The sequence below is a fragment of the Coloeus monedula genome (assembly GCF_965178545.1).
Source record: "Coloeus monedula genome assembly, chromosome: 1".
In the NCBI taxonomy this organism is placed as follows: Eukaryota; Metazoa; Chordata; class Aves; order Passeriformes; family Corvidae; genus Coloeus; species Coloeus monedula.
The window spans coordinates 110,923,377-110,947,196 of NC_138781.1; the positions used below are offsets into that span (position 1 = coordinate 110,923,377).

Sequence of the window (23,820 nt, forward strand, 5' to 3'; positions counted from 1 at the left end):
ATTAAGTGCCTAAGGTAGGACACCTTGTATTCATCATCGTTTAAAAGATAAAACTGCCTTGTGCAACTTCCCATGACTGGTTTGGAAGTAACAGGTAAGCTATTTTAACCAGTCTACTAAGGCAATTTATCCAGCTTTCATGCCTGTACTTCCACACTGGAGGGTGTGCAGGGCGATGGGGAAGGAAGTGGGTTGAGAAGAAAAGCACTTTAGCACAAGGGTGGGCAATGACAGAGGGAGAACAAAGCACTAAGCCCTACTGCCATCAGAGATGGGAGGCTTCAGTCTCCAAACATGCCCTTCTGTAGGAATGGTAACAGAAATTTAAATGGAAACTCAATTTGGTCTTGGAATAGGATTTTATTCCAAAATACAGCATCTGGGTGAATTTTTTTGTAATTCCAACTACACAGCCTCTCGATGATAGAACATCTGTTCTATCAACTGAGCTCTGAGTACAGAGGTGTCCTGAGATACTGTTGCTGCTGATTGCTTTCATCCATCTGAGCTTTCAGCTGGTGATAACATTCAAATCTGGACTAAAACATTATTTTGCTTAAAATATTTCTATATAAAGCAATATTTACTCCTTTTTTCCCCCCTTAGCTTCCCACCTAGCACATACTAGAAGACAGAGCTTTTTCTAACATACTGCTAGCTAATTTAGGACAGTGACTCTTCTTAATATCCAGGATAATTGTGGCATTTTAATTTACAGGTACACAGCACTACTCCTCTGACTGAGCTTTTGATCCCAAAACCCAGTTTGTTGCCTGCCAGCCCAGAGCACAGTTTGGCACCTCTGTTAAGGAGGTGATGAGGATGGCTTTAAGCAATGTTGTCAGATGTTGCAAGGTGACAAGCAGAAGTGGCAAGCAGAAGTGCCACGCTGCTGACATTGCTGTTGAAGGGGCAGTCTCTGCCCTGGCTGCACAGCAGCTGCTGGGGTGAGAACTTCTTCAGGCACTGCAGCCTCATTTGTCCACAACCCAACACGAGCACTAACAGCCCAGTGTTGATCCCCCCTCGGCATGAGATCCATGAGAAAGTAACAAGCACCGTTCCAAACAGGAAAAAATCGGTATCAAACAAGAGGTGGCTATAAAACACTATTAAATCGCAGTAGTAACATTGTTCTTCCTTTTCATTTGTTCCTACCCCAAGAAAAAAAGTCTTCAGGCATGTTGTACTCGTTAACAAATATACTGTACTGCTTTTTTCAGTATGTTGGCAGTCCTCTCTGTTCATATAAAACATTAGTCTTGGCTTAAGGAATATCTATAGTCAAAAAAAGACCATCTCCTTTGACAGTATCTCCTTGGAACACTTCTACTTTCACTTTCTACCATCTTTTTAAAGTTTAAAAACTTTATAACCGATTTAGAGAGCTCTTCTTTGGTTCTCTTTCATACAGCAAGAGATGGGGGCTAGAATAATCTCAAATTACTCATTTGGAATGGCCCTGTATTCAGCTGATAATATGATTTAATTTATTAAAATAAGAGATGAGAAATGGGGGGGGGGGAAGAAAGTAAAATTTCTCCCAAGCCTGAATGAACAACATTCAGCAAGTCTCACAGCACGTGCAGGTGACTCATTCAAAAAAGACAGATCACGTGGAGCCTATTTTCAGTGTTATGAAGCCCCTTTCCCCATGATTTGAAATGAATTCGCATGGCTCTGGCACAGCCCATATTTTTTAGGCAGCGTCAAACAATGGTTTCAATTATAGATGAGGTGACAAACTCTGGGCTGGCAGGGTGCCTCCATCTCCCCATTAGCGGAGCAGCGACTGGAACCAGCCACCCAAGCGCGGCTCAAGCTGCCCCTCACGCTGCGTCCTCCTTTTCTGGAAAAACACTTCCCTCTCCCGGTACAAAAAGCTAACTACAGCCATACCACACCAAAAAAAAAAAAAAAAACCCACACACTCATCTATCCTTTCATGCGTTATTTTAAATATTTGCATTTAATAATGACAATAAATTTAATTTTAATATTATTTGCCTCTTCCCATATGAACAGGATAGTGGATGTTGGAGCTTCTTCCCACCTATAAACAAGAGTTTGGCAGTACCTGAGCTTTTGGCCAAACACCAAAGTCCCTTCTAACCCAAACAATTCTATGATTTTGATTCTATGATCATGAAAAGTGTAATTTCTTCTGGAAATATTTCTGTCACTGAGGAGGTATCCATAGGATATTGCTCAACCTGTAAATTGTGAGCGCTGAGGTGATTTGACTGACAATATAAAAATCCCTAATCATTCTTACTTCAGTGATACTTTGAAAATGGTGGCAGACTGTGGCCTAGGATTGCTTATCAGAAAAAAAAAAACCATTTCCACTTTGGCAATAATGAAACGTGAAGGGTCTGGGCGCAAGTCTGATGGCTGAGGGAGCTGGGGTTGCTTAGCCTGGAGAAAAGGAGGCTCAGGTTGTTGCAGGCTCTTTCACCTGATATTCAAGAGGCCAATCCACACACTGAGTCAAGATATTTGATTTATTTCCAGTTGTGAGCAGAGAGGGGTGCTGGGTGGCAAATCCACAAAGCCAGCACGCCTACTACAAAAATGTTTCACTATTTATACATTTTAGCAGACAAGGGCACTGATGTTCATTGGCTACAAGTTACATAGTTCTCTTATTCATTTGTATTCTATCCTATGTTGGTTAAATAATTCCCTCAATTCTCATGCTAATTAGTCATATGGTCAGGCCTTTTCTTGAGTTGGTGGTCCATAAGTAGGTGGTTGCAATCTCCCTGTCAGAATTACCTTTTACCTAGCTCAAGCTGATTTCACCAGAGTTGCCGCGTTGCCTTTGTTAATTCCATCCTTATCTCGGGAGTTCTGCCAAATGTTCTGGTGGCCTGTAAATTCCGCATTCTTTTGTGTCCACTCTCAGTGGCACATCCTTCTCCCCAAGCTTTGTTAACCTTTGTCTGAGATCATTGAAACATGTCAAGTCCTCAACTTTAACAAGGCAATTCCATCGACCAGTAATTTATCTTTCTAACACCTGGACACCAAGGGAAGACCTCTACACCTCAGAGGAGGCTGTGGCCAGGTAACAAGTGACAGGACAAGAGCAGATGGCCTCAAGTTGTGCCAGAGGAGGTTTAGGTTGACGATCAGGAACAAGTGCCTCACTGAAAGGGTTGTCAAGCCATGGGAACAGGCTGTCCAGGGAAGCGGTGGGGTCACCATCCCTGGGAGCGCTCAAAAAGCGCGGCGCTTGGGGCCGTGGTGTAGTGGCGGGCCCGGCAGCGCTGGGTTAACGGCTGGACTCGGCGGTCTCGGCGGTGTTTCCCAGCCGGCCCCGCTCCATACCGCGGCGATTCCCCGGCAATCCCGCCGCCGAAGCCCGCGCTCCTCCCTCTTCCCGCCGGGAGCACGGCGGCCATGGCGTCATCGGCGCGCGCCGCGCCGCGCAGCGCCGCCCGGCCGGGAACATGTCGCCGCCGCTCTTCAGCCTGCCCGAGGCGCGGCTCCGCTTCACGGTGAGCCTCCCCCGCTTCCCTCCTGCCTTCCCTCCCCCCTCTACCCTTCCCTCCATCCCCGCTGCTCAGGCGGCGCCCGGCCGGGCGGGAAGCTGCGGGGCCGGGCTGTGCCTTGGCGCCTCCGGGCCCGCGGCCCGGCTGGGGCTGCTGCCGGGAGCGGCCCGGGCGCTCCTTTATGGAGCGCTCAGCGCGGCCGAGGTACGGCGGTGTGGGAGAGAGGGCGGGCTGCGCGACGGCTCTGCCAAGGCGAGGATCAGCCGTCAGGTTAGCGAAAATTAATGTAAAAGACAATGAAGGTATGGCGTGCCCCCCGCAGCAAAACGTCTGAGTGTATTGCACTTGCCGCCTTTGCTGAAGGATGCTTCTCCTTTGCCAGAGCATGAGGCCTGCTTGTGTACGCAGGCCTCTGGATCCTGTCGTTTGCGACCCAGGCTGTCAGACAAGAGGGTGGGATTTGCACAGAAGTGGTCGAGGCACGAGCACTCGATCCATTAGATCGATTTCGTAACAGGAAATAGTAATTTTTAGACCATCTTCTTAGCAGGAAGTGCTAAGAAGTGCTTTTCAACACCTTCCTAAAGGTGCAGGACTTGTAGGGATCTTATGCAACTTTGAAGGTGATACAAAATTGGGAGGAGCTGTTAACTCCCTTGAAGACGAGAGGCTCTCAGGCACATGATGTGATTCTTAGGGCTGTCCGTGCAGGGCCAGGAGTTGGACTCGATAATCCTTGTGGGTCCCTTCCGACTCAGAATATTCTGCGATTTGTATCCCAAACCACCATAACCACCTGAAGCTGTGAGTGTGGCACGTGAGACGATAGATGCAGTGTTGGTCACAACAGCGTGTTCCTCTGTGTGTCCCTTAGAAATGCTGTTTTCACCACACTGTTAGCCCAGGTTTGAGGTGTGATGCTCTACTAGCTCAGGTGTCTAATTTGCTAGGTGCTTGTTATTTGCCCTTCTTGTTCCAAAGTTCTCTCTGTAAACTAACACATGGTGTGTGGTAGAAAGATTCCTTAGTATTTCTGTCCACTGTCAGAGGAATAGGAAGATCCTTTTAGTTTTGTACTGGTGTTGTAGCTTTTTTTTTCTTTGCATTTTGGTAGACGTCCACCAGAGAGGCTCTGATTAACAAAAGCATCAAGCCGCTGTTGAATGCATTTAACCAGGTTCCTGGGAGGTAAGTAAGGGCCACTTGGTTTTTTAAAAAGTGTCTATTCAGATAACTTTTAGTAATCTTGTGCCTGAGTGTTGTTACTAACTAAGGTGGAATGTTTGCATTTGCAGTGAAAATGAAAAGAAGTGTACCTTGGATCAAGCTTTTAGAGTTGTTGTAGAAGAAGAAATAGTAAGTACTTTAAACTGCTGAAGGTTATCTCTTGTTGAACCTCAAATTTCTATTTGCAGGCTAGTATATTAATGTAACAGCAACTTACTTTAGTGTAAGAAAACATTGTTTATTAAAAACAGGAACTATGTAATAGGTGAGATTAAATACAGATGATTCAAGGAGATTGGTAGAATCTTGTATTTTACAGGTGTCACACTATGGTGGGAGCTGTTGACTGAGCCTCTTCCAGCAGTTCTTTGTAATGCTTATGAAAGTCTGCTACATCTTAAAATTCTAATTCATAAATGTGCATTGTTCTGTAACTGTACTTTAAGAGTAGGTGGAAAGGGTAGGTTTAGAGTAGGTGTCAGAAAGAAATTCTTCACTGGGAGAGCGGTGAGGCACTGGAACAGGTTGCCCCAAGATGCTGTGGACGCCCCATCCCTGGAAGTGATGGAGGTCAGGCTGGATGGGGCTTTGAGCAACTTGGTCCAGTGAAAGGTGTCCCTGCCCGTGGCAGGGGGGTTTGTACTGGGAGATCTTTATGGCCTCTTCAGATCAAAACTGTTTTGTGATTTGTTACTAATATGTAACAATACTAATATGTATTTGTAACAAAGCTGCCTTGTCAGCTGAAAAGAATGATGTAAGGAGTCAAATAATGTTACCATCAAATAATACTCGAATGAAGTCTGAACTTGGGGTATTAATTTTCAGAGGTAAATGACTCTCCCAGTATTTGGGTCTTTAGTGGCTGGAAGCAGTCAAGGAAGGTTTCACACTCAATAAAAACTTATTATAGTTAGCTGACAGGTCAAGTTTCATAGATTGTTTTGGAAAGTTGAATGTCAATATTTGTTTTAAATATGCTTGCTTGGAAACAAAAAAATTAGTTTTGTTAGATACATTTAGGTCAGACTAGAGAATTTCAACACTGTTTTCTCTGTTTAGATAAACAAAGCTCCATGTGAAAATCTCCTGGCAATTATTTCTCTTGCTATTAATGGAGTCACAGAAGGTGAGCATCTCTCTTTCAAATCTGTTGGAAGTTTTAGGGACCATTTAGGGGAATTTTAAGATCTTGATTTCTGTAAGTCACCTGCAGCAGTTACCTTTGGTGATATGTGACTCTTATGCTAGTGGTAAGTAGGCTTGGCTTTCTTTCAGAAGAGAAATTAAGTATAATATAATTAAATTTGGTTATATATGTGACATTTGTACTGGAATTTTGAATTTTTTTCTTCTTTTTAATAGAGATGCATGGGTTTCGTTGCAGCATGATTAGCATTTTCTGTCTTTGTCCAGCACTCTAAAATGATTAGAAGTTTCCCAGCATAATTTCAGAGATGAGACCACTGAGGCAGAGATGTCAAATGACTTGGCCAAGTCAGAAGTGACATTTCCTGGATATTTGTGCTCGTCTCCTTGTCAGTACATGGCTGTTTTTCGGATACTTGAATCTGTTTCTGTAACAGTTTTTTATGTCAGAAATCAGTGTGCTGATCTCTTCTGAAGTGACCTTTGAGCCCTTCCTTTTGTTTATTTGTTCACATTATTCATCAAAAATTGTTTGTTTTAGTAAGTATAGGTCAACTACATGTATGTTTTGTGAGCTGTAGAATAGCAAGAACTGTGTGATATGAGGAATGCAGGCACTACCTACAGATCATGGATGGATGGCCTTGGAGCAGTTTTAGTGGTGCTTGGAAAGGCTGTCGGGCTTCATGGGTGTGTGTAGTGTGCCTAACTGTGGGTTTAGAAGTCTGAAAGAGTTCACTTGCGTTCTGCAGAGAGATGCAGCATCGTTTGAGGCTTTGTTTGAGGTCATTAGAACAGGCAATTTTTTAGTACTTGTTTTATGTTAGTGCAAAACTTTTGCAGATCTCATTTGAGTATGTGTAGAAATATCTTCAATGAAAGTTCCCATTTTAGTCCAAGCTTTCTTAGGAAGAAAAACTTTTCTCTTCTTTTTTTTTTTAATAAAATGTCCCGCAAGTGCAAGGCATCTTTTTTTTTTCTTTATATTTCAGTTCAAATTTGTTGAATAAAAGATTTCCTGTTCCTCACAGGTATCTGCACTGCATCAACTCCTTTTGTGCTTTTGGGGGATGTTCTGGATTGCCTACCTTTGGATCAGTGTGACAAAATTTTCACTTTTGTGGAGAAAAATGTTGCTACGTGGAAATCGGTGGGTATTTTTGCGAAACATTGCATAGTTTTGCCAAAGCTTTTGTCTACATGAACAATTTTTATGAAGAGAATTTAACTGTCTTGTAGCTGACGTGTCAGGAACCCCAGAGATAGCACCCAAAAAGCATTCTTCTGTCTCAGTGTTTTCCTAACCTGGATTTTCTAACCAGAACTTCCTCCTATAGTCATTAACTCAAGCTGTTCTGTTTCAGATAACACTGCAGCCCCTGATATATTCGCAAACTGTTCTTTGTCATTAATTCAATTAATTCTACCAATTTGTTTCTCCTGCTTTCAAATCACCAGTATTGTGAACACTGTAAATCTTTTGTGAGTGCTCTTTGCTTATTTATATAAATCATAAATGAAATTATAAAGGAAATTACTGTAAAAATTAATGTATTCAGAAAAAAAAGTGGATGCTGTTCTTACTGTTCACTGACATACGTTTTTCTTTATGAAGGCTGGATTTAAATGTGTTTTATGCTTTGTTGGAATTTGTGGGATTGCTTGTTTTATCTTCTTTTGCATGAAACCTGCCTGTTATGTAAGAGAAGACTCAAATTTCGAGTTATCTGTAGGATTGACTCATACTTACTCATACCTGGTGGCTGGATTAAATCTGCTCAAGAAGGTTTTATTATCTCTTAATGTTCTAAATGCCTTTACTCTGTTTCAGAACACATTTTACTCTGCAGGGAAAAATTACTTGCTACGCATGTGCAATGGTGAGTGGTAGTTTTTCGGGGAGGGGGGAGCAGTTTTAAAGAACTTATCTCAGCAAATGAAAGTGAGTTTAATAACTTGATTTAAATTCAGATATGTTCAATAAATTATAAAGTTAAAAGGTGCATCTCTCAGCAGATAGAAATTCGTGAGTCTTGCTTATTAATGTAAAAGACGTACAGACCTCAGGGAATTCTCTTCATCAGTGGAGATCATTATAGAAGAATATCATTCCTCAGCAATGACAAGGCTCATATCAGAGGCTGTATTTGAGTAGGATTCATTCACTTATTTTTTATTGGTGTTGAAGGTGTTAGAAGAATTGTAAGAATGCATTTGGAAGAAATATGTCTGATCAGAGGAAGTCACTGGCATTTAAATTTACAAATATGAGCTTCCTTTCGTTAGCTCTGTAAGTCGTGTAATTAGCAAGTCTTGAATTCTATTACATGAGAAAGGAAAAGAGGGACAAATACTAATATTCTGTACTTTTTATGATATCTAGACCTCTTAAGAAGATTATCTAAGTCACAAAACACAGTCTTTTGTGGAAGAATTCAGCTCTTCTTGGCTCGGTTATTTCCACTTTCAGAAAAGTCAGGTGAGATTTTTTGCATTTCATCACACTTAACATTGAGACTAAATAAGCTGAACCTTGTAAGTTTCTGGTGGTTGCAGACCAAGTCCAGTTGGACCAAATCACTTTGCACTTGTATCCTAGTTCTTGTGTCTGTCCTCGATGTTGTAAGTGACTTTTATTTGCTTTGATTTCAAACATAAGTTTTGAATGCTCTGAGAATTGAGTACCAACATTTTATGAACAGCTGACTGAATGAACAGACTTGGGAACTTCACAACTTCTAAAACTTACCCTTTGTTTTTCACAGGGCTTAACCTACAGAGTCAGTTTAACCTGGAAAATGTCACTGTGTTCAATACCAATGAACATGAGAGCACTCTGGGACAGAAGGTGAAAATTCCTATGTCATTTTTCACTGATTCTGCAGTAAACATGTTAGATTGTTTGCACAAGAAGTGTTTGGGACTGTAGGTTCGTCATTTGGTTGTTCCTCTGCCAGACCAAGCTGTAGTTTTGGGAATAGGCATGTTATCTGGAACATTAAACTGTGCACTCTCAGGGGAAAAAGATTGGTTTGATTGTGAGGAATAAGCACTGTCACTCACTGCGAAGTTTTCCCCACAGTGTGCAGAGAACAGAGCTGTCTCTTCAGCTTTTTTTAGGAGAAGTGAGGCTACCAGTGCGTTAAGACACGAATTTGTTGCACATTTGACAGTAATAATACTTCAGAGATGTTTTGAGTTACCACCTTAAGCTTTCTGATCTAATATGTAGTAAAGAACACTGTGAGAACCCTATGCAAACTGTAGTGGCATTTGTATAAATTTTAAATATTTTTTTCCTATTTAGCACACCGAGGAGAGGGAAGAAGGAATGGATGTAGAAGAAGGTGAAATGGGAGATGATGAAGCACCAACAAGTTGGTGAGCTTACAGAAACTTTAAAAGCTGAAGCAAAGCTTTGTAAAGTGAAAGGAAAAAAGCTATTTGGGAAATATCCTTAAATGTTGTGGTCCAAATTCTCCTTATCTCCTGCCCTCTGAAGATAAGATGTATCTCCTTGGTGAAGACTCCTGACAGTGCCTTAACTGTTCAAGTGAAGTTGCCTGGAAGACAGAAATATACAGATTTGAAAAAATTACATACCCTTGCTGAAAACCAGTCTGGTTTTGACAGTTTTCCAAATTCCCTTCACAAAACTTGTTGTGATAAGATGTATTCAGGGATTTTGAGTATATGCTTTAGGAGAAAAAGTTGTGGTCCTCTTTGTTCCCCAGATACTGAAAACTCCTAAGATCCCTTTTACGTACTATTTTGGCTTTTGTGGTGAGAAAGTAACAATAGACCGAATGAAAAACTCTTACAAGGACAAATTCTGAGTTACAGATTTGTCTGTGAGGGTTCTCTACTGACTCATTAATTTACTTCCAAAATTAATTATATTTTCTGGATTGTACATTCCTGAGTGAACTTGAATGCTGCTTTTCAGTATGGTTTTTTTTCATTATTTTTTCCACAGTTCCATTCCAATAGATTATAACCTGTATAGAAAATTCTGGTCACTTCAAGATTATTTTAGAAATCCTGTGCAGTGCTACGAGAAGGTGTCATGGAAAACTTTTCTTAAGGTAATCTGAGTTGGTGCTTTCAACCATTCAGCCTAAGTAAAGGTCATTGTTTACACAAATAGCAGTGACTGCATAAGCATGGAACAGTTCAAAGGCTCAGGCTGCTGGAAGATGATAGTGCAGGAGGAAATGCATTTTGCTGTTTTCTAAAGTGAGCCTTTTGCAGTAAACAAACATTGTGTTCAGATGTACAGTAAGCCCCCTAATACAGCTTGTGTAAGTCAGTATCAGAAATACTTCATATGTTGCAACAGTGCCAGAAATAACTTTTCTGTGGCTTAACAGCTGCAAAAAGCAGAACTTGTAGGTTTGAGTGGGTTTTTTTTACCCAGAGAAGGTAAGTAGCTCTATCTAGTTCTAGCTCTTATTTTTGAATAGTCGCATTGATCCCAGTGGGATCCTAAAGATTGTTGGTTTCTAATGAAGCAAATCTCTTTATAGAAACTATGACTTGAATGTCCCCTTCAGCCAGCTGTTTCAGTTTTGTTTAGTATGAATATTGAAGATGATTTATTGCTAAGCTACTGTTTCTTCACAATTTGTCACTCAGTATTTATTTAATTCAAAGAAGTCTAGGGTTTTTTTTTCATCTTTGTTCTCTGTGTTCTGGTAATAAGAGGTGACATCTGCTCAGACATCTGAATATAAATGTAATTAATGAGGTCTACTAGTGGGGTCAAAAAAAAAAAACCACCCGGGTGCAGTTCAGAAACTGATCAAGGCCTGACTTAAGTCTTTCAGGTGAAAGTTTTCAGTGTAGCACTGTCATCATGTGAACCTTTTTTCTTCATGATGTCTCAACAACAAAGCACTATTTACAACCCAAAACGTTCTTTTTCTTAGCATACTTTAAATATTCCATATGATTAGGTGTTCTGACATGATAGTGCTTTCACTTCATTTGTGTTGTACACATTGGTAACAAATGGGTTGTTTCAACGGGCTGATAGCAAATTTATGAATTATTTTACTTGCTTGGCTTTAAGTCTAGTGTAGTTCTCTAACTACAAAGGTTCAGTATTGTTTTCACGTGCTAAATAACTCTGTTTTATAGTACTCAGAAGAGGTTTTGGCTGTTTTCAAAAGTTATAAACTGGATGACACTCAGGCTTCCCGAAAAAAGTTGGAAGAACTAAAAACAGGAGGAGAACATGTATATTTTGCAAAGTTCCTAACTAGTGAAAAGGTATGTGATTTCCTGTCTTGTAATCCTAGGGTACTTGAGGTTGGAAGGAACCTGTGTCTGGTTCAGCCTCCCTCAAAGCTCTAAACTGGAGATTAGCACTATGTCCAGTTGGGCTTTGAATGTCTCCACACATTGAGAGTCCACAGATGGAGACTCTGGTACCCAATTACACTGTTTGGCCAATTTATTTAGATACATTTATTCTATTTCTTTTTCTATTTTATTCTTTTTTGTATTTTTTTTTTTGTGGATTGCCTCTATTAATTAATGACTCGGGAGTTTCTATTTCTGGAATAAGAGTCTTCAGTAAAGCTGCCATTTGTTTATTTGATTTCATTTGTTATGTTGTCTTTACAAAGATAAGTTAAAAGAGAATAAATATTTAAAGATCTGTTGCTTTTTTTGTTGTTGTTTAGCTGATGGATTTACAGCTGAGTGACAGTAACTTCCGCCGTCACATCTTGTTGCAGTACCTAATACTGTTTCAGTATCTAAAGGGACAAGTCAAATTTAAAAGGTAGTGTGAAAATATTTTGTATTTTGGGGATAGAGAACTAGGAACTTGGAGATAAACCGAAATATTTTAAAATAGTTTGTCTACTTATTCTGAGGTTCTTGTGGAACTTGGAGCCTTGGATTGGTAAATACAGGGTGTGGCTGAAGTTATTTTACGGCAGGAAAGCAGAGGTCTCATTAATTTCTCTGTTCCTCTGCCTGACTGTTTGCCATCCTTTGCTTTAGTGTTGATTTGACTTACTCAAACTTGTGCCATTTACTATACAGGCAAAAACCCAATCTGCTCATCTTTGCAGAGTTAGTTTTCTGCCAAGTTGGTGAGTTGTGGAGTCTCAGAGAAGTAGAGGCCGTTAAAACTTGCTTACAGTGAGTGCCAGCCATGAGAGGGAAGGAGACTCTCCTTGGCAGCACCAAGTTGTTAGACCAGTGGAAGGTACTTGTGTGGGGCATCATTTTGAATCTATAGTGACTCTGCAATGTGGCATTGGTTACTGGTTTGTTTTTTCTTAGTGTGCTACAGAACTCTGTCTAAAATGGCAAGAAATAGCAATGGTGATTGATGCTTTTATGAATTAATGGGATAGAACCAAACCCCATCTGTTCCTAGTATCTAACATTATGCTGAAGAAAATCCCATCTCTCTGTTCATTTCCTTGTGCCCTGGGCCATATGTGCACATAATAATTAACATCCTTAACAAGGCAGCTGTCTCTCACCTGCTGTATATTGCTTTTTATAAGCAGCTCTCAAAGAACTTTGTAAACTAGGTTAGGATCATTACCCTAATTCTACGGATTATTTGTCAAGGCAGTCTAGTGACAGAGAAGGAATGGAATTCAGGTCTCCTGAACTGCAGTTCAGTCCTGTTGAAGTGACAGTCATTTCAATGTCAATGCATAAAAATGCATTATGACCACTTCTTGGTGGTCAAGGATGTCATGAGATACAAATGGTGTAGTATAACACTTGGTTACTTCTTGAGGTAAATCTTTTCATTGTGTCCATTTGCTGGGTTTTGGGTCCAACATCCAGGTGTGGTCTTGAATCACACAAATGGGCTTCCTATTGGGTGAATCTAAACCTTGAAAGCACATCTCATTAATTCCACAAACTAATAAATGGTCAGTCCCTGGGACCAGAGCAGTTCACATTCAAAGTATTTTCCTTAGATCCCCTCCAACACTTCTCAGAAGGCATGTAGTGTAACTTATGTGTCCTCAGCACACTTTTTGATGTGTTGTTTTGTTTTTCAATTTCAGTTCAAACTATGTTCTAACAGATGAACAGTCTCTTTGGATTGAAGATACTACAAAAGCAGTTTATCAGGTTGGTACAGTATCTACTTTCATAAAAATTACATGGAAGAAGATTAAGCATATAATATTGTATCAACCACTCTTGAAGCTGTAAGGACTATTTTCTCTGGGGGCTTTTTTTTTCCCCTACATATTCTGCTACAGATATAATGCAAAAAGTTCACTTTCTTTTCTCCCATTCATAGCTTCTTTCAGAAAATCCTCCAGATGGGGAAAGGTTCTCAAAAATGGTAGAGGTAAGTACTTTGATGCCTGCCTGAACAAAGTCTATATAGCATATAAAAAATCAGTTTCAGCTTAAACTAGCTTTTGGAACACAGCTGTTATATCTGAGAAAGTTTTTACCTCATCCCAGTAAAAAAAGGTCTTACAATGTCTTTTTATTTTGTAGTCATATTTTATCCCATGTTTTCATTAATACTCTTTTCTTCCTTGTGCTGGGGAGAAATGGAAATATGCCTATATGTGCATGTGGACATACAGGAGAGATGGGTTATTGGAAAGCAAAAAAAATTTAAAACTTTTTGCAGATAGGAGTCCTGTGCCCAAAGACATGGAAATAAAATACAAGTGAAATTAATAAAAACCCAAGAAGTTGTTTTTTTGCTTTCCTTTTTTCCTTTACTTCAACTCCATCTATTTTCTTGTGTATACCAGGGGAAATAAAGCCTTTCCCACAATTTTTGAAGAGAGAAGATACACTATTTTTTAATAAATTAAACCAGTTGCCTAAGATTATACTGGTGATCTTCAAGATAGTGACTGAAACACACAACCTAGAACGAAGTTTTCCCCTTAATTTTAATAGCTTAGTTTAAAACTTTGGAGTCAACTCTGAAAGTGCTTATGATCCTAATAATATGCAATACTTTCTTTGTTTCTACAGCATATATTAAATACTGAAGAAAACTGGAACTCATGGAAAAATGAGGGCTGCCCCAGCTTTGTGAAAGAAAGGTAACTGTGTTATGAAACAGAAGCTTTCTGCTGCTTGTTTGAAATGGTGGTTCCACTTCAGAATATGGTACCCATGGTGCCTATGAGCATTACCCATTCACACAGCTTGGAGATCTGTGCAGTTGCCTGTCCCTACAGTGAGTGCAGAAGGCTCTTAGATTTCTGCCAAAAGTTGTAAGGCTTGCAGTGTGTCAGGGAAGAGGTGGTTATGGGTGTGTGGGCTCTCAGGAGAGCATTCTTCATTGTCTCAGGGGAACATTTGGTGGTATTGAGGATCCAGTGGTCCAGGAGACTGGAGCAGGTTTTGTCCCCTCCTGCTTTCAGCAGACCCTAGGTTGAAGAGGTTAGTGCCTGACTTTCCCATATACCCCTTTGGATTGCCTCTAATGTAGCCTTTGGCTTTATGACTTTGGCAGAGCAGCATATCTGGAGTTTGTGTAACAGTTCTCTCATGCAATTAATTTATTAGTGTGCCACTTGATGGTGATCTCTTACCTTAAAGGAAATGACATTTAGGTGGCTTTCACTGCTGAAAGTTTCCTATGTAATTAGTTACTAACTAGTGGCAAAACCTGAACTTTGACTCCATGTGTCTACTTGACTGTCTTGAGGGGATGACCAAACATTTGTCTTCCACCCTTCTTCATTGTACACTCAGACTGTAGCCTGTGGTAAGGAGCATCTGGGTCATTATCTCTTTGGAGATTTCCTTTTATTGCAGAGATGAGGTGCAGCCACCTCTCCATGACTTAAACTGTTTGCAAAAAAAGGGAGGGGAGCTGTTAGGAGAGAGAATTACTGTTGCAGGGGGATTGCGGGGAAGTAAAATTATGAAATCTGACTTTTATAAATATTCTGTCTCCTTTAGATCTCATCCAGAGTTTCAGCTTGGGTAGGTCTTGCCCTAACCTCAGTGCTCTGGGATCTCCATTCTCTAATCCCGTGAAATCAGGTGCAGCTGGGGAAAGAGACCTTGCAAGCATAGAGCAGATGATCCCAGCAGCAGGGTAGATCATACTTACATGTGCTGCTGGCACAAATGTGATTTGCTTCCTTCTTTTTATTGGGACTCTGGTAGACCTTTACATTTTTGAGTGAACTAATTTTGGTGTCTGGCAGAATCCTTTCCTTATCTTTACTTTGCCTTCTCTCTCCTCTTCCCCACTGCCTCCTCCCACTCTTAGACTCACTGTCCTTCAGTCCTTTTGTTATGATTTAACTTGGCACCATCTCAAGGTGAAGGTGAAATGGCTTTTTTTGTTCTTGAGATGTTACTGGTTTGATACTAAAGAGCATCCTTTTTTTTTTTTCTTTAGACCTCCTGATTCTAAGCCAATGAGGCCTGTGAGAAAGAGGCCAGCTCCAGAGGACTTCTTAGGAAAAGGATCCAACAAAAAAATCCTAATGGGGAAGTATGTTGGAATCTTTTTCCAATACAGAGTTTCTGGGTTTGGTTTAGTTGGTTTGGGGGGTTTTGTGTTCGGGGTTTTTTTCCCCCACTGATTTTTCTATGCAGTAATTTTCAAACTTCCTTAGCTTGGAACTGCCAGGAAAGAACTGCCAAAGGATATATCATCCTTTTAAAACTTGCAGTAGGCTTTCTTTCCTTGTAACCATCTTTTACAGATCCCTTTAAAACACTCCATAAGTGTGGAATTGTAGAATGATGAACATAAACAATGTGTGGTTATGCTTTTCTTTTCAGTGAGGAACTGACCCGCCTTTGGAATTTATGTCCTGATAACATGGAAGCCTGTAAATCTGAGAGTAGGTAGGTAAAAAATGGGTGTATCTTTTGTCTAAAGGTAACTAATTAGCACTCTAATTAGAGAGTTACAAATTGGCATCAGGAAAATATACAAGATGATTTTATGAGGTGTGCATTTCACACCTTGAGAGAAGGTGTTTGCGTGAGTCTTTGCCTTGAAATCCCCTTACAGTTTTCCTCTCTTCTTCGAATATTTATGCTGTCAGTAATTTTCATGGCTTAGTAAAGTAAAATCTAAGCTGAAAACCAGATGAAAACTCCCATTTTATAGAGCGTGATTGTATCATTAATTACCTTATATAATGAAGGAAGATTGCCAAGTCTGGCTCTGATGAAGTTAGCATGCTACTTGGCTATGATTTTCAAGCAGGCCTGTGCTTTGAACAATGCTAGATAAGAGGAAATTGGCTACCAGGCATTGTTCCAGCACATACCGTATCTACTCGTGGGACAGATGCAGAAAAATGCAGTTATTGGTTGTCCCTTCAGCTTGCACAATTATGGGAAATACTTAAAATGTACTGTGCTGCATAACTTTGTTTGTTACAGATACCAAAATCCCTTTTTCTGTGCAGACACGATGCAGAGTAAGAAAATTTGGAGAAGGAATGGGAGAGTTCCCAAAGAGGACTCTGCTAGTAGTGGCTGTAGAATCTGGTTGCCTGGGGTGAGGTGCTACCTGTGCAGATACCCTGAATGGAGGAATCGCTTTTCCAGAGGGTCAGAGCTTTGCAGAGGAAGCGCCCTCCTTTCTTGTGAGGCTGGAATGTCCAGGAAGGTCTCTGACAAGGACACTTGCCTTTACTAGGCCAAGGGATGAAGGTGGAGTTGTGTTTGGGACCAAAGCTTTTGATTCCCTGTGTGTGATTGTATTGTGCTGCAGTGTCTTTAAATAAAAATAAATTAATAAATAAAGGCCTAAACAAATGGAGATAAACGAAGAAAATGCATGCCATGGTAAACAGGAAATAGGTCCCATGGGATCTGGATTCAGTTCCAAGTTTTTATTGTAGGCTTTGTGATTGTACGTGGTCAAGTGACTGTAGCTTTTTGCTTTGGTTCCTCACATCTCCATTCAAATGGGGAATACTTCCTTAGCTGTCTCCTTTTTAGATGGTTGTTCTGGGGATAATATTAGCAGGACTCAGATGGGTTTTCAAGGTGCTGGCTTTGGTTCCAGTAGTCACTGATAATGCACAGGGCATTGCTGCCCTGGGCAAAATGCCTTTTTCATAACAAAATTGAAGTGAGTTTTTAGAGCAGTGTGCCTCACCCCCTGTCCAACCCTTTACTATGGATAAGACCTTGTAGAAGCAGCTGTGTCTCTGTCAGCATTAGGTAGGAGAAATACAGATCATTCTGAGCTTGCTTTGCACCACTGAGCGTCTTGGCTCTCAGTCACCTACAACTCTTACACAATCTGTGTTTCTTGGTTAGAGTCTTCTCAGCAGCAAACTGTCCCAATGGTGTGAAATTTCATTTCTGTTCTGTTCTTAGGTCAGGGTTCCTTTTGTGCTGCTTTGAGTACCTCTCAGAACCAACCACAAGTGGTTCCGAGAGCAGACGGAACTGAGATGGGGGTGGCAGGGACAGCCATGTTTTACTGATGCTGTCAAATGGCACAAAACTAACAACCATTTTAGACTCCTGAGCACTTGTGAGCCGCGCAGATGCTGTTGACAGGTGTTGGTGTCACCTCTTAGTATGGCAGGAGGTTTAAATGTATATAATAGGTAGTGCTAGCAACAGCTGGCATGCTCCGCTGGTTACACAGTAAATAATTTTATAGCAATGTGTATCAGACAGATTCTTTGCTTATTTAAAATTGTTTAATTTGAATGGGTTGGTTTGGGGTTTGTTTTTCTCTCTTCAGTGGATGAGCTTGAGATGTGTCTGAAGGAACCAAATACTGTCTATTTTAGAGAAGTTAGTGAAACATGTTAATGTCCTTATTTGATTTTCTTAGGGAATATATGCCAACACTGGAGGAATTTTTTGAAGAAGCTATTGAACAAGCAGACCCTGAAAACATGGTGGAAAATAAGTATAAGTATGTCCATCTCTGCTGTGTTTCACTTGATTTTAATTTCTTTCATGTTTGGCTTGTTAAAGAAAACAGACTATTCTCAGCATTACTAGTATCTGTGCAGGACTCCAGAAATGTACAAAAACTGTTTAAATTTGGACAGAATTATGTTACTAAAAGTCTCAAATCTTTCTCTGTGCTTTTATAGATGCCAGACTTTACTAAACAAACTTGTGTTTTATTGTAGGGCTGTGAACAATTCTAACTATGGCTGGAGAGCACTGAGACTTCTGGCACGCAGAAGTCCCCACTTCTTCCAGCCAACAAACCAACAATTCAAGAGTTTACCTGAATATCTAGAAAACATGGTAATCAAATTAGCCAAGGAGCTGCCTGTAAGTAATATTATCCTATAATAATTAATGTTGAATTCGTTCACTTTCTGCTTGTCTCTCTACAGTCCATTTGGTACCTGGGCACAGAGGGGCCAAAAAAAACCCCCAAAAACCCAACTAGGAAAAGAGTTTGTACACTAAAGTAAAAATTACAAATTAAATTAGTCGAATTTCTGAAGGTCCCAGTAACAATAAACTAAGTAACATTGATTAACCTAGTAACTGTTGAGCCCTGCCTTGTACTCTGGGGAAAAAAATCAGCTGTGGCAGTTCTGTTGGTGGGCAGGAGTGTATATATATATATACACACACATGCCTATATATATATCTATATATATCTCTATATATATATATATGAACCCAGCCACTTGGGTTCCATGTTGCAGTGCAGACCAATTTTATGGAAGGTATAAGCCAGAATTATGGCTCATGAATATACTGGGGTGGCAGGAAAAGGGGCAGCATGTGCAGCTGAAGGTGCTGTGCTAAGTGTTACCAGAGCTTTACAGCAAGGTTTGCCAGAGTTCTTCTATCAGCTCCCTGACTTCTAAAATACGCAAAACATGAATAAACCTTGTGGAGCAAAGGCATTAACCCTTTGCTTGGTCAACAGTAAAAATTTGAGTCCAAGAAGGGGCCTTTCAGATCACTTTATACACAGTGGTAAGAGAGGCTGCAAGTGGGGAAGGGGCACTTTCTACACCTTTGAGTTAGCACACAACCCAGCAATGTCTTGCAGATACAAACCCCTGCTCCTCTACTGAGACCTTCCTTGTGTGTAATGTGAAACTACCAAGGTGTAAAGGTTGGATTTTAATGTATGGCTGTTTTGTTTGTCCAGCCATCAGAGTTAACTGTATGCTAATAGCAAGTTCAGAAAAAATAAGGGGAGGGCAAATGTATTTTAATTTGTTGAATGTATTAAGGTATGGCTGTCTGCAATATTCCTGATGGTACTACTGTCATGTGCCAAATGCTATCACAAGAAAAAAATATGTACATAAGACCCGTGGCTGAAATGTAGAAAAAGATGAAACTTTTTGGCTGATCCGTAGCTAAATGAAGGAGTGAAAAGTTTGTTGTTTGTGTATTTGTTTGCCACCTTCCAGAAGTCTGAAAGTGCATAAACTTTGGGGAATTCCCAAGTGAGGAATAAAATAAGTAAATAACAATAATAACGACTGTTTTAAAAAATGTTCATCAGTAGTGATCTCAAAGTTGATTGGCTGGGATTTTTTTTAAGCAAGTGATAAAGCTCACTATGGAATGCTTAGTAGTTGTTACTGTGAAAAGGAAGAATCCTGTGAGGTCAGTGGATGTTTTTATTAGGTTTTTTAGTTAGTAATGTGTTTTATTAGAACTTGTTACTGTTATTTAGGAGACTATGGGGGATTTTTAATTCTCATGTGGGATCATGTCAGGCCTTCCATTCTAACACACGTTTCAGAGACAAGCACAGAGCTATAGAATTTCTCTTTGAACACAAAGTTCATCCAGTGATGTTTAGTTCTTTCATTGTAGCCTCCTTCTGAAGAAATAAAAACAGGTGAAGATGAAGATGAGGAAGATAATGATGCTTTATTAAAGGAAAACAATGAAAGTAAGACTTGCATGTTCTCAGTCTTTTCAGTTTTTCTCTTATGTGTAATGCAGAATCTGTTTTAACATAGTCTACTGAGGGCCATCAGTCCTGCTTACCCCAGTGCATTCGTACCAAAAAGCGCAGCCTTTACAGGACACGGGGCACCAGGAGCAACCTCCCAGAGTCCTGGCCTGCAATGCTGAAAGCATCCAACCTGTTGGATTAGCACTTCCATTAGGAGCCTCTTTCACCTTTCCTGCTATGTGGTGTATGTTGCCAGTGTCACTGGGTGTTCATGGCTGAAATACCAGCTGTGTAAAAACCTGTGTGAGTGCTCCTCACCCACTTCCCTCTTCTCTCTGCCCTTTAATTGCTGGGGTAAGCACTTTCCCCTAGCCCCTCCTGGGGTGGTAGTTTTGGGACTTTCAAAAATTAACATACTCCAACTCTGAGGTCTTTACTTCCTCTTCATTTAAAATACTTTAAAGGTAAAAGGTTCTTGCTGAGAAGAGCAACATTCCTGACAAACATCATCTCGCTCATTTTTCTCCACAATCCACTCCTGGTTGTCTCTTGCCTTTAATCCTGGCATGTCCTGCTCCTAGGTGTCCTTCCCCATCTCCTTTGTCTGTGAATCTGCCCTCTTCCATCCTCATTCATGCCCTCATCTCACAGCACCTTCTCCCTTGTGTGTTGTAACTCTGTGTGCCAGCTCCTGGATCCATCATGGGCAGATGGGATATGCAGGGCATGGAAGCAAAACACTGGGTACCTCTGGCAGCTTTGTTGAAAGCTTTTTTCTGGTAGTGGAAGGCCACCTGTGGGCCTCTGTGAATCTCTCTCGTGTCTCCCTTTTCCATCCAGCACTTGACCTTCTCCACAGTCTCCTTGGCAATAGCAGAGAAGTTCTTTTCTCTTCAGCTTAATGCTAATTCACACAGCCTTTGTGGTGTCACTGTGTGGGATTTACATCTTCCTTTAAATCTTGTCTTAAAGCAACGATGGCAGAGCCGTGGTCTGCTGTGCTTAGACATAAGGGAAGTGATCTGAGGGCTTTTATTGTTTTGTTGTTCAGCATCTTTTATCCTTTCCCCTCGATGTGACTTTAGTTCAGATAAATGAGTGTGACTGAAAAGCACTGGGTAGAGTTGAAACTTCTACTCCATGCCACCTGTTTTTTCAGGTGGTACAAGGGTGAGGTATTTTATTAAAAATTATTATTAATTTCTCTACATAATTCAGTCTTTGGTGTTTCCTTCTTTAAAACTGTGAAATAAACATGGGTGATAAGCCATAGATGGTAGACCATGATAAGCTGTGAATGTGCAAAGCCATCTATGTAATCACTACAGCACTTGGCTTCTCAGCAGAGCCTAGTGTTCCATGGTTCTTATGTCAATGCCAGAATGACAGAAAATTCCTTAAAGTACTGACTAAACATGACATTTACTGTCACAGTCCTGCTGCTAGTAGTAGCATGAGAAAAAAGGCAAGTAAACTGGGTTTGGGTTGTTTTTTTTTACCTGGGTTGACCTTGAGTAAGGTGACTAAAAAATTCCAAAAGACAACTGAGTGTTAAAGATCACTCTGTATTTTAATGTTATAATTGACTTGTGTTGAAAACTGTAGTCTGCCTGTCAAAATCCTTGTTTTCATTTGGAGGAGGCAGTTCTGATGTATTTAAGACTTTGGCACTTCTCTCTCAGTATAATAGGAGATAACATAAAAAGCAGTATTTTCTTTATTATGGGCATTAAGAGACATTCCTCTTGAAACCCAGGTAAACACCTGTAAAAATCTGCTCTCAGAGCTCGAGTAGGTTTGAAAAGCTACAGGAAAGGTGTAAGTCAGGCTGTCAGTAAATAAACAGAAGTTTTGAAATGGGGCAGATCAGAGAAGATTAATTTGCAGTGTCTGGAGATGTTCCCTGTGTTTCACTGATTCCTCCTCTGTTTTCTCCAGGTCCAGAGGTGCAACGGGACAAAGCCATGACGGGCGAGCAGATCGAGTCCTTTGCGAACAGGCTGGGGGAGCAGTGGAAGGCCTTGGCCCCCTACTTGGAGATGAAGGAATCTGATATACGGCAGATTGAGCTGGACAGCGAGGATGTGAAGATGAGAGCGAAGCAGCTGCTGGTGGCCTGGCAGGATCAGGAGGGTGCTCACGCCACCCCCGAGAACCTGATCACGGCCCTGAGCAAAGCCGGGCTTGGGGACCTGGCCGAAAGCCTCACCAACGACACCGAGGGCAGCAGCTAACTCGCCTCGGATGCCAGCTGACTGACTTGGGGCTGGGGGTGCTGGTAATTGTGACTCTTCTGGTGCTTGTCATTGATAATTGTTACTTTTGTCACTAGGTAACAGATTTTTGATAGGTATTTTATGTTCAGTAAATGATACAAAGCTTTTTAATAATACTGTGAGATTGTCCAGATTGTCTGAGAAGAGGATTAGTCACCCTGGCCTGGAAGTAGGAAGCTTCATCTTTGGTGGTAGAACGTAAAAGGGAGGATGGAGAGTCAAAGCAGATTTTGGTGCAGGCTGTGGGAGCGTTTGGCACCAGCAGAACTTGGGTTGCTCCCACTGGACAGAGCATTGGCAGCTTCTCCCACTGCCACTGGCTCTGCCACGTCCCTCAGCGCAGGGAAGGACTCTGTGTGAAAGACTTTGGAGTCACCCCTTGGGGTGATGGGAGCTGGGGACTGTCAAAACCTACCTGGCAGAGGTAAAATAAGAGGGTGGCTGTGATGACACTGCAAGGCACAGCATTGACTTGCAGGGAAGAAGTGCTGTCCCACTCTCCTGCTGAAGAACTGGTTCAGTCAAGGATCATGGGATTTCCATGCTGGTTTTTATTAATGATTATTTTTAGCCTCATTCTTTGGCTGTGTAGGAACTCCTCTGAGTCCTGGTAAACAAGGGAATTTTTTTGGCACAGGTTACTGTGAAGGTCTCATTTTAAGGCCATGGTTCTCTGTAGATGGGTACAAGCTGTTTTCCCTCAAAAAGGGAGATATTTGCAGTATTGTTAGCTGGCTACAACTTGTTCTGTGGCTAGTTTGTATAGTGTTTCTGTCCTTCACAAGATCTCTCTAATGGATCAGTGTTTGGAAAACTACCTTCCACTGAACTCTTCCCTGTATTTTTTCAGCTATTCAATCATAGCTGTCAATTTCCAGCATGATTAGCTACCACCTCAAAGGAGGGTTCCTGCCTGCAGAGCCATTGGTAAGAGTTTTGTGCCTGCTGCCCCACTTTGGACTTAAATGTCTTTAAGAATTTGGTTAGGGTGCTTCAGTAAAGGTTGGTAGGGGCAGAGATACAGGAAAATTTTAGGAAAGAACAGCCCAGGTCTTAGCTCCTGCTGCAGGTAGGGGTTGGTAGAAGGTGTGAACTTGAACAGTTTCAACTGATTGAAGGACTTGAGCATATTGTAAGTGTGCAGGTGTGACTGACAACTTCGGTGCTGGGAATGCTGAGGATGACAACAGGAGGATGCAGTTCCACAAAGCGGCAACCAAGCACAGGCACCATCCCTCCTTCCCCTCTAACAGGATGCAGAACAAGCATTTAACTTAGAGGAGCCTGTGGTTGCTGTGGTGCCTGCAGGAACTGAGCCAGTACTGTCAGGGGGCTTCCCTACCGGGCAGAACTTGCGTTTAAGAATTGTGCCACTTACTTAAAATACACCCCAAGGCCTTTGGTGTGCTCCCAGGGGAAGCTGTGCAAGGGAGGTGGCACTGGAGTAACAATTGCAAGGCCACGTGTGAAGGCCACAGCAGATGCCAGTGTCCCCAGGAAAGGATAAAAGAGCAAGTGAGGCACAGGCAACCTCACCACACTGCCAACAGAAGTGCAAGTACTTCCTACGAATAGGGACCAGCTCTTCCAGAAGGCACTGGGACACATCAGCACTGGGAACCTGTACACAAGGGGTGAGTGGGTTGATGGCCTTGTTGCTTTTTAGGCTGTAGCCAGCACTAAAATGCTTTTTTTACTGCAGTCACACCCACCCACTTACTGCAGCAGGTCCTGTAAGTAAGCAAAGCCCAGTTTTGTAGCCACCAAACTGGGCTTACCTACTGAGTAAAGAGTAACAGGACAGGAGACACATCCC

General features: G+C 41.3%; 1 protein-coding gene across 1 annotated transcript; it reads left to right on the plus strand.

Annotated features, from left to right (window-relative positions):
- Nucleotides 1–3,440: 3,440 nt before the first annotated feature.
- On the plus strand, nt 3,441–23,772 carry THOC1 (THO complex subunit 1). Its single transcript, XM_082289650.1, has 21 exons — nt 3,441–3,503; nt 4,612–4,685; nt 4,793–4,853; nt 5,787–5,853; nt 6,905–7,023; nt 7,705–7,753; nt 8,257–8,352; nt 8,639–8,721; nt 9,181–9,254; nt 9,850–9,958; nt 11,013–11,144; nt 11,561–11,661; nt 12,920–12,986; nt 13,162–13,212; nt 13,863–13,933; nt 15,250–15,345; nt 15,639–15,704; nt 17,668–17,751; nt 17,975–18,122; nt 19,644–19,722; nt 21,667–23,772. Exons 1-21 carry the CDS (start codon nt 3,456–3,458, stop codon nt 21,960–21,962), a joined length of 1,971 nt encoding a protein of 656 aa, XP_082145776.1. The 5' UTR covers nt 3,441–3,455; the 3' UTR covers nt 21,963–23,772.
- The last annotated feature ends 48 nt before the right edge of the window (nt 23,773–23,820 follow it).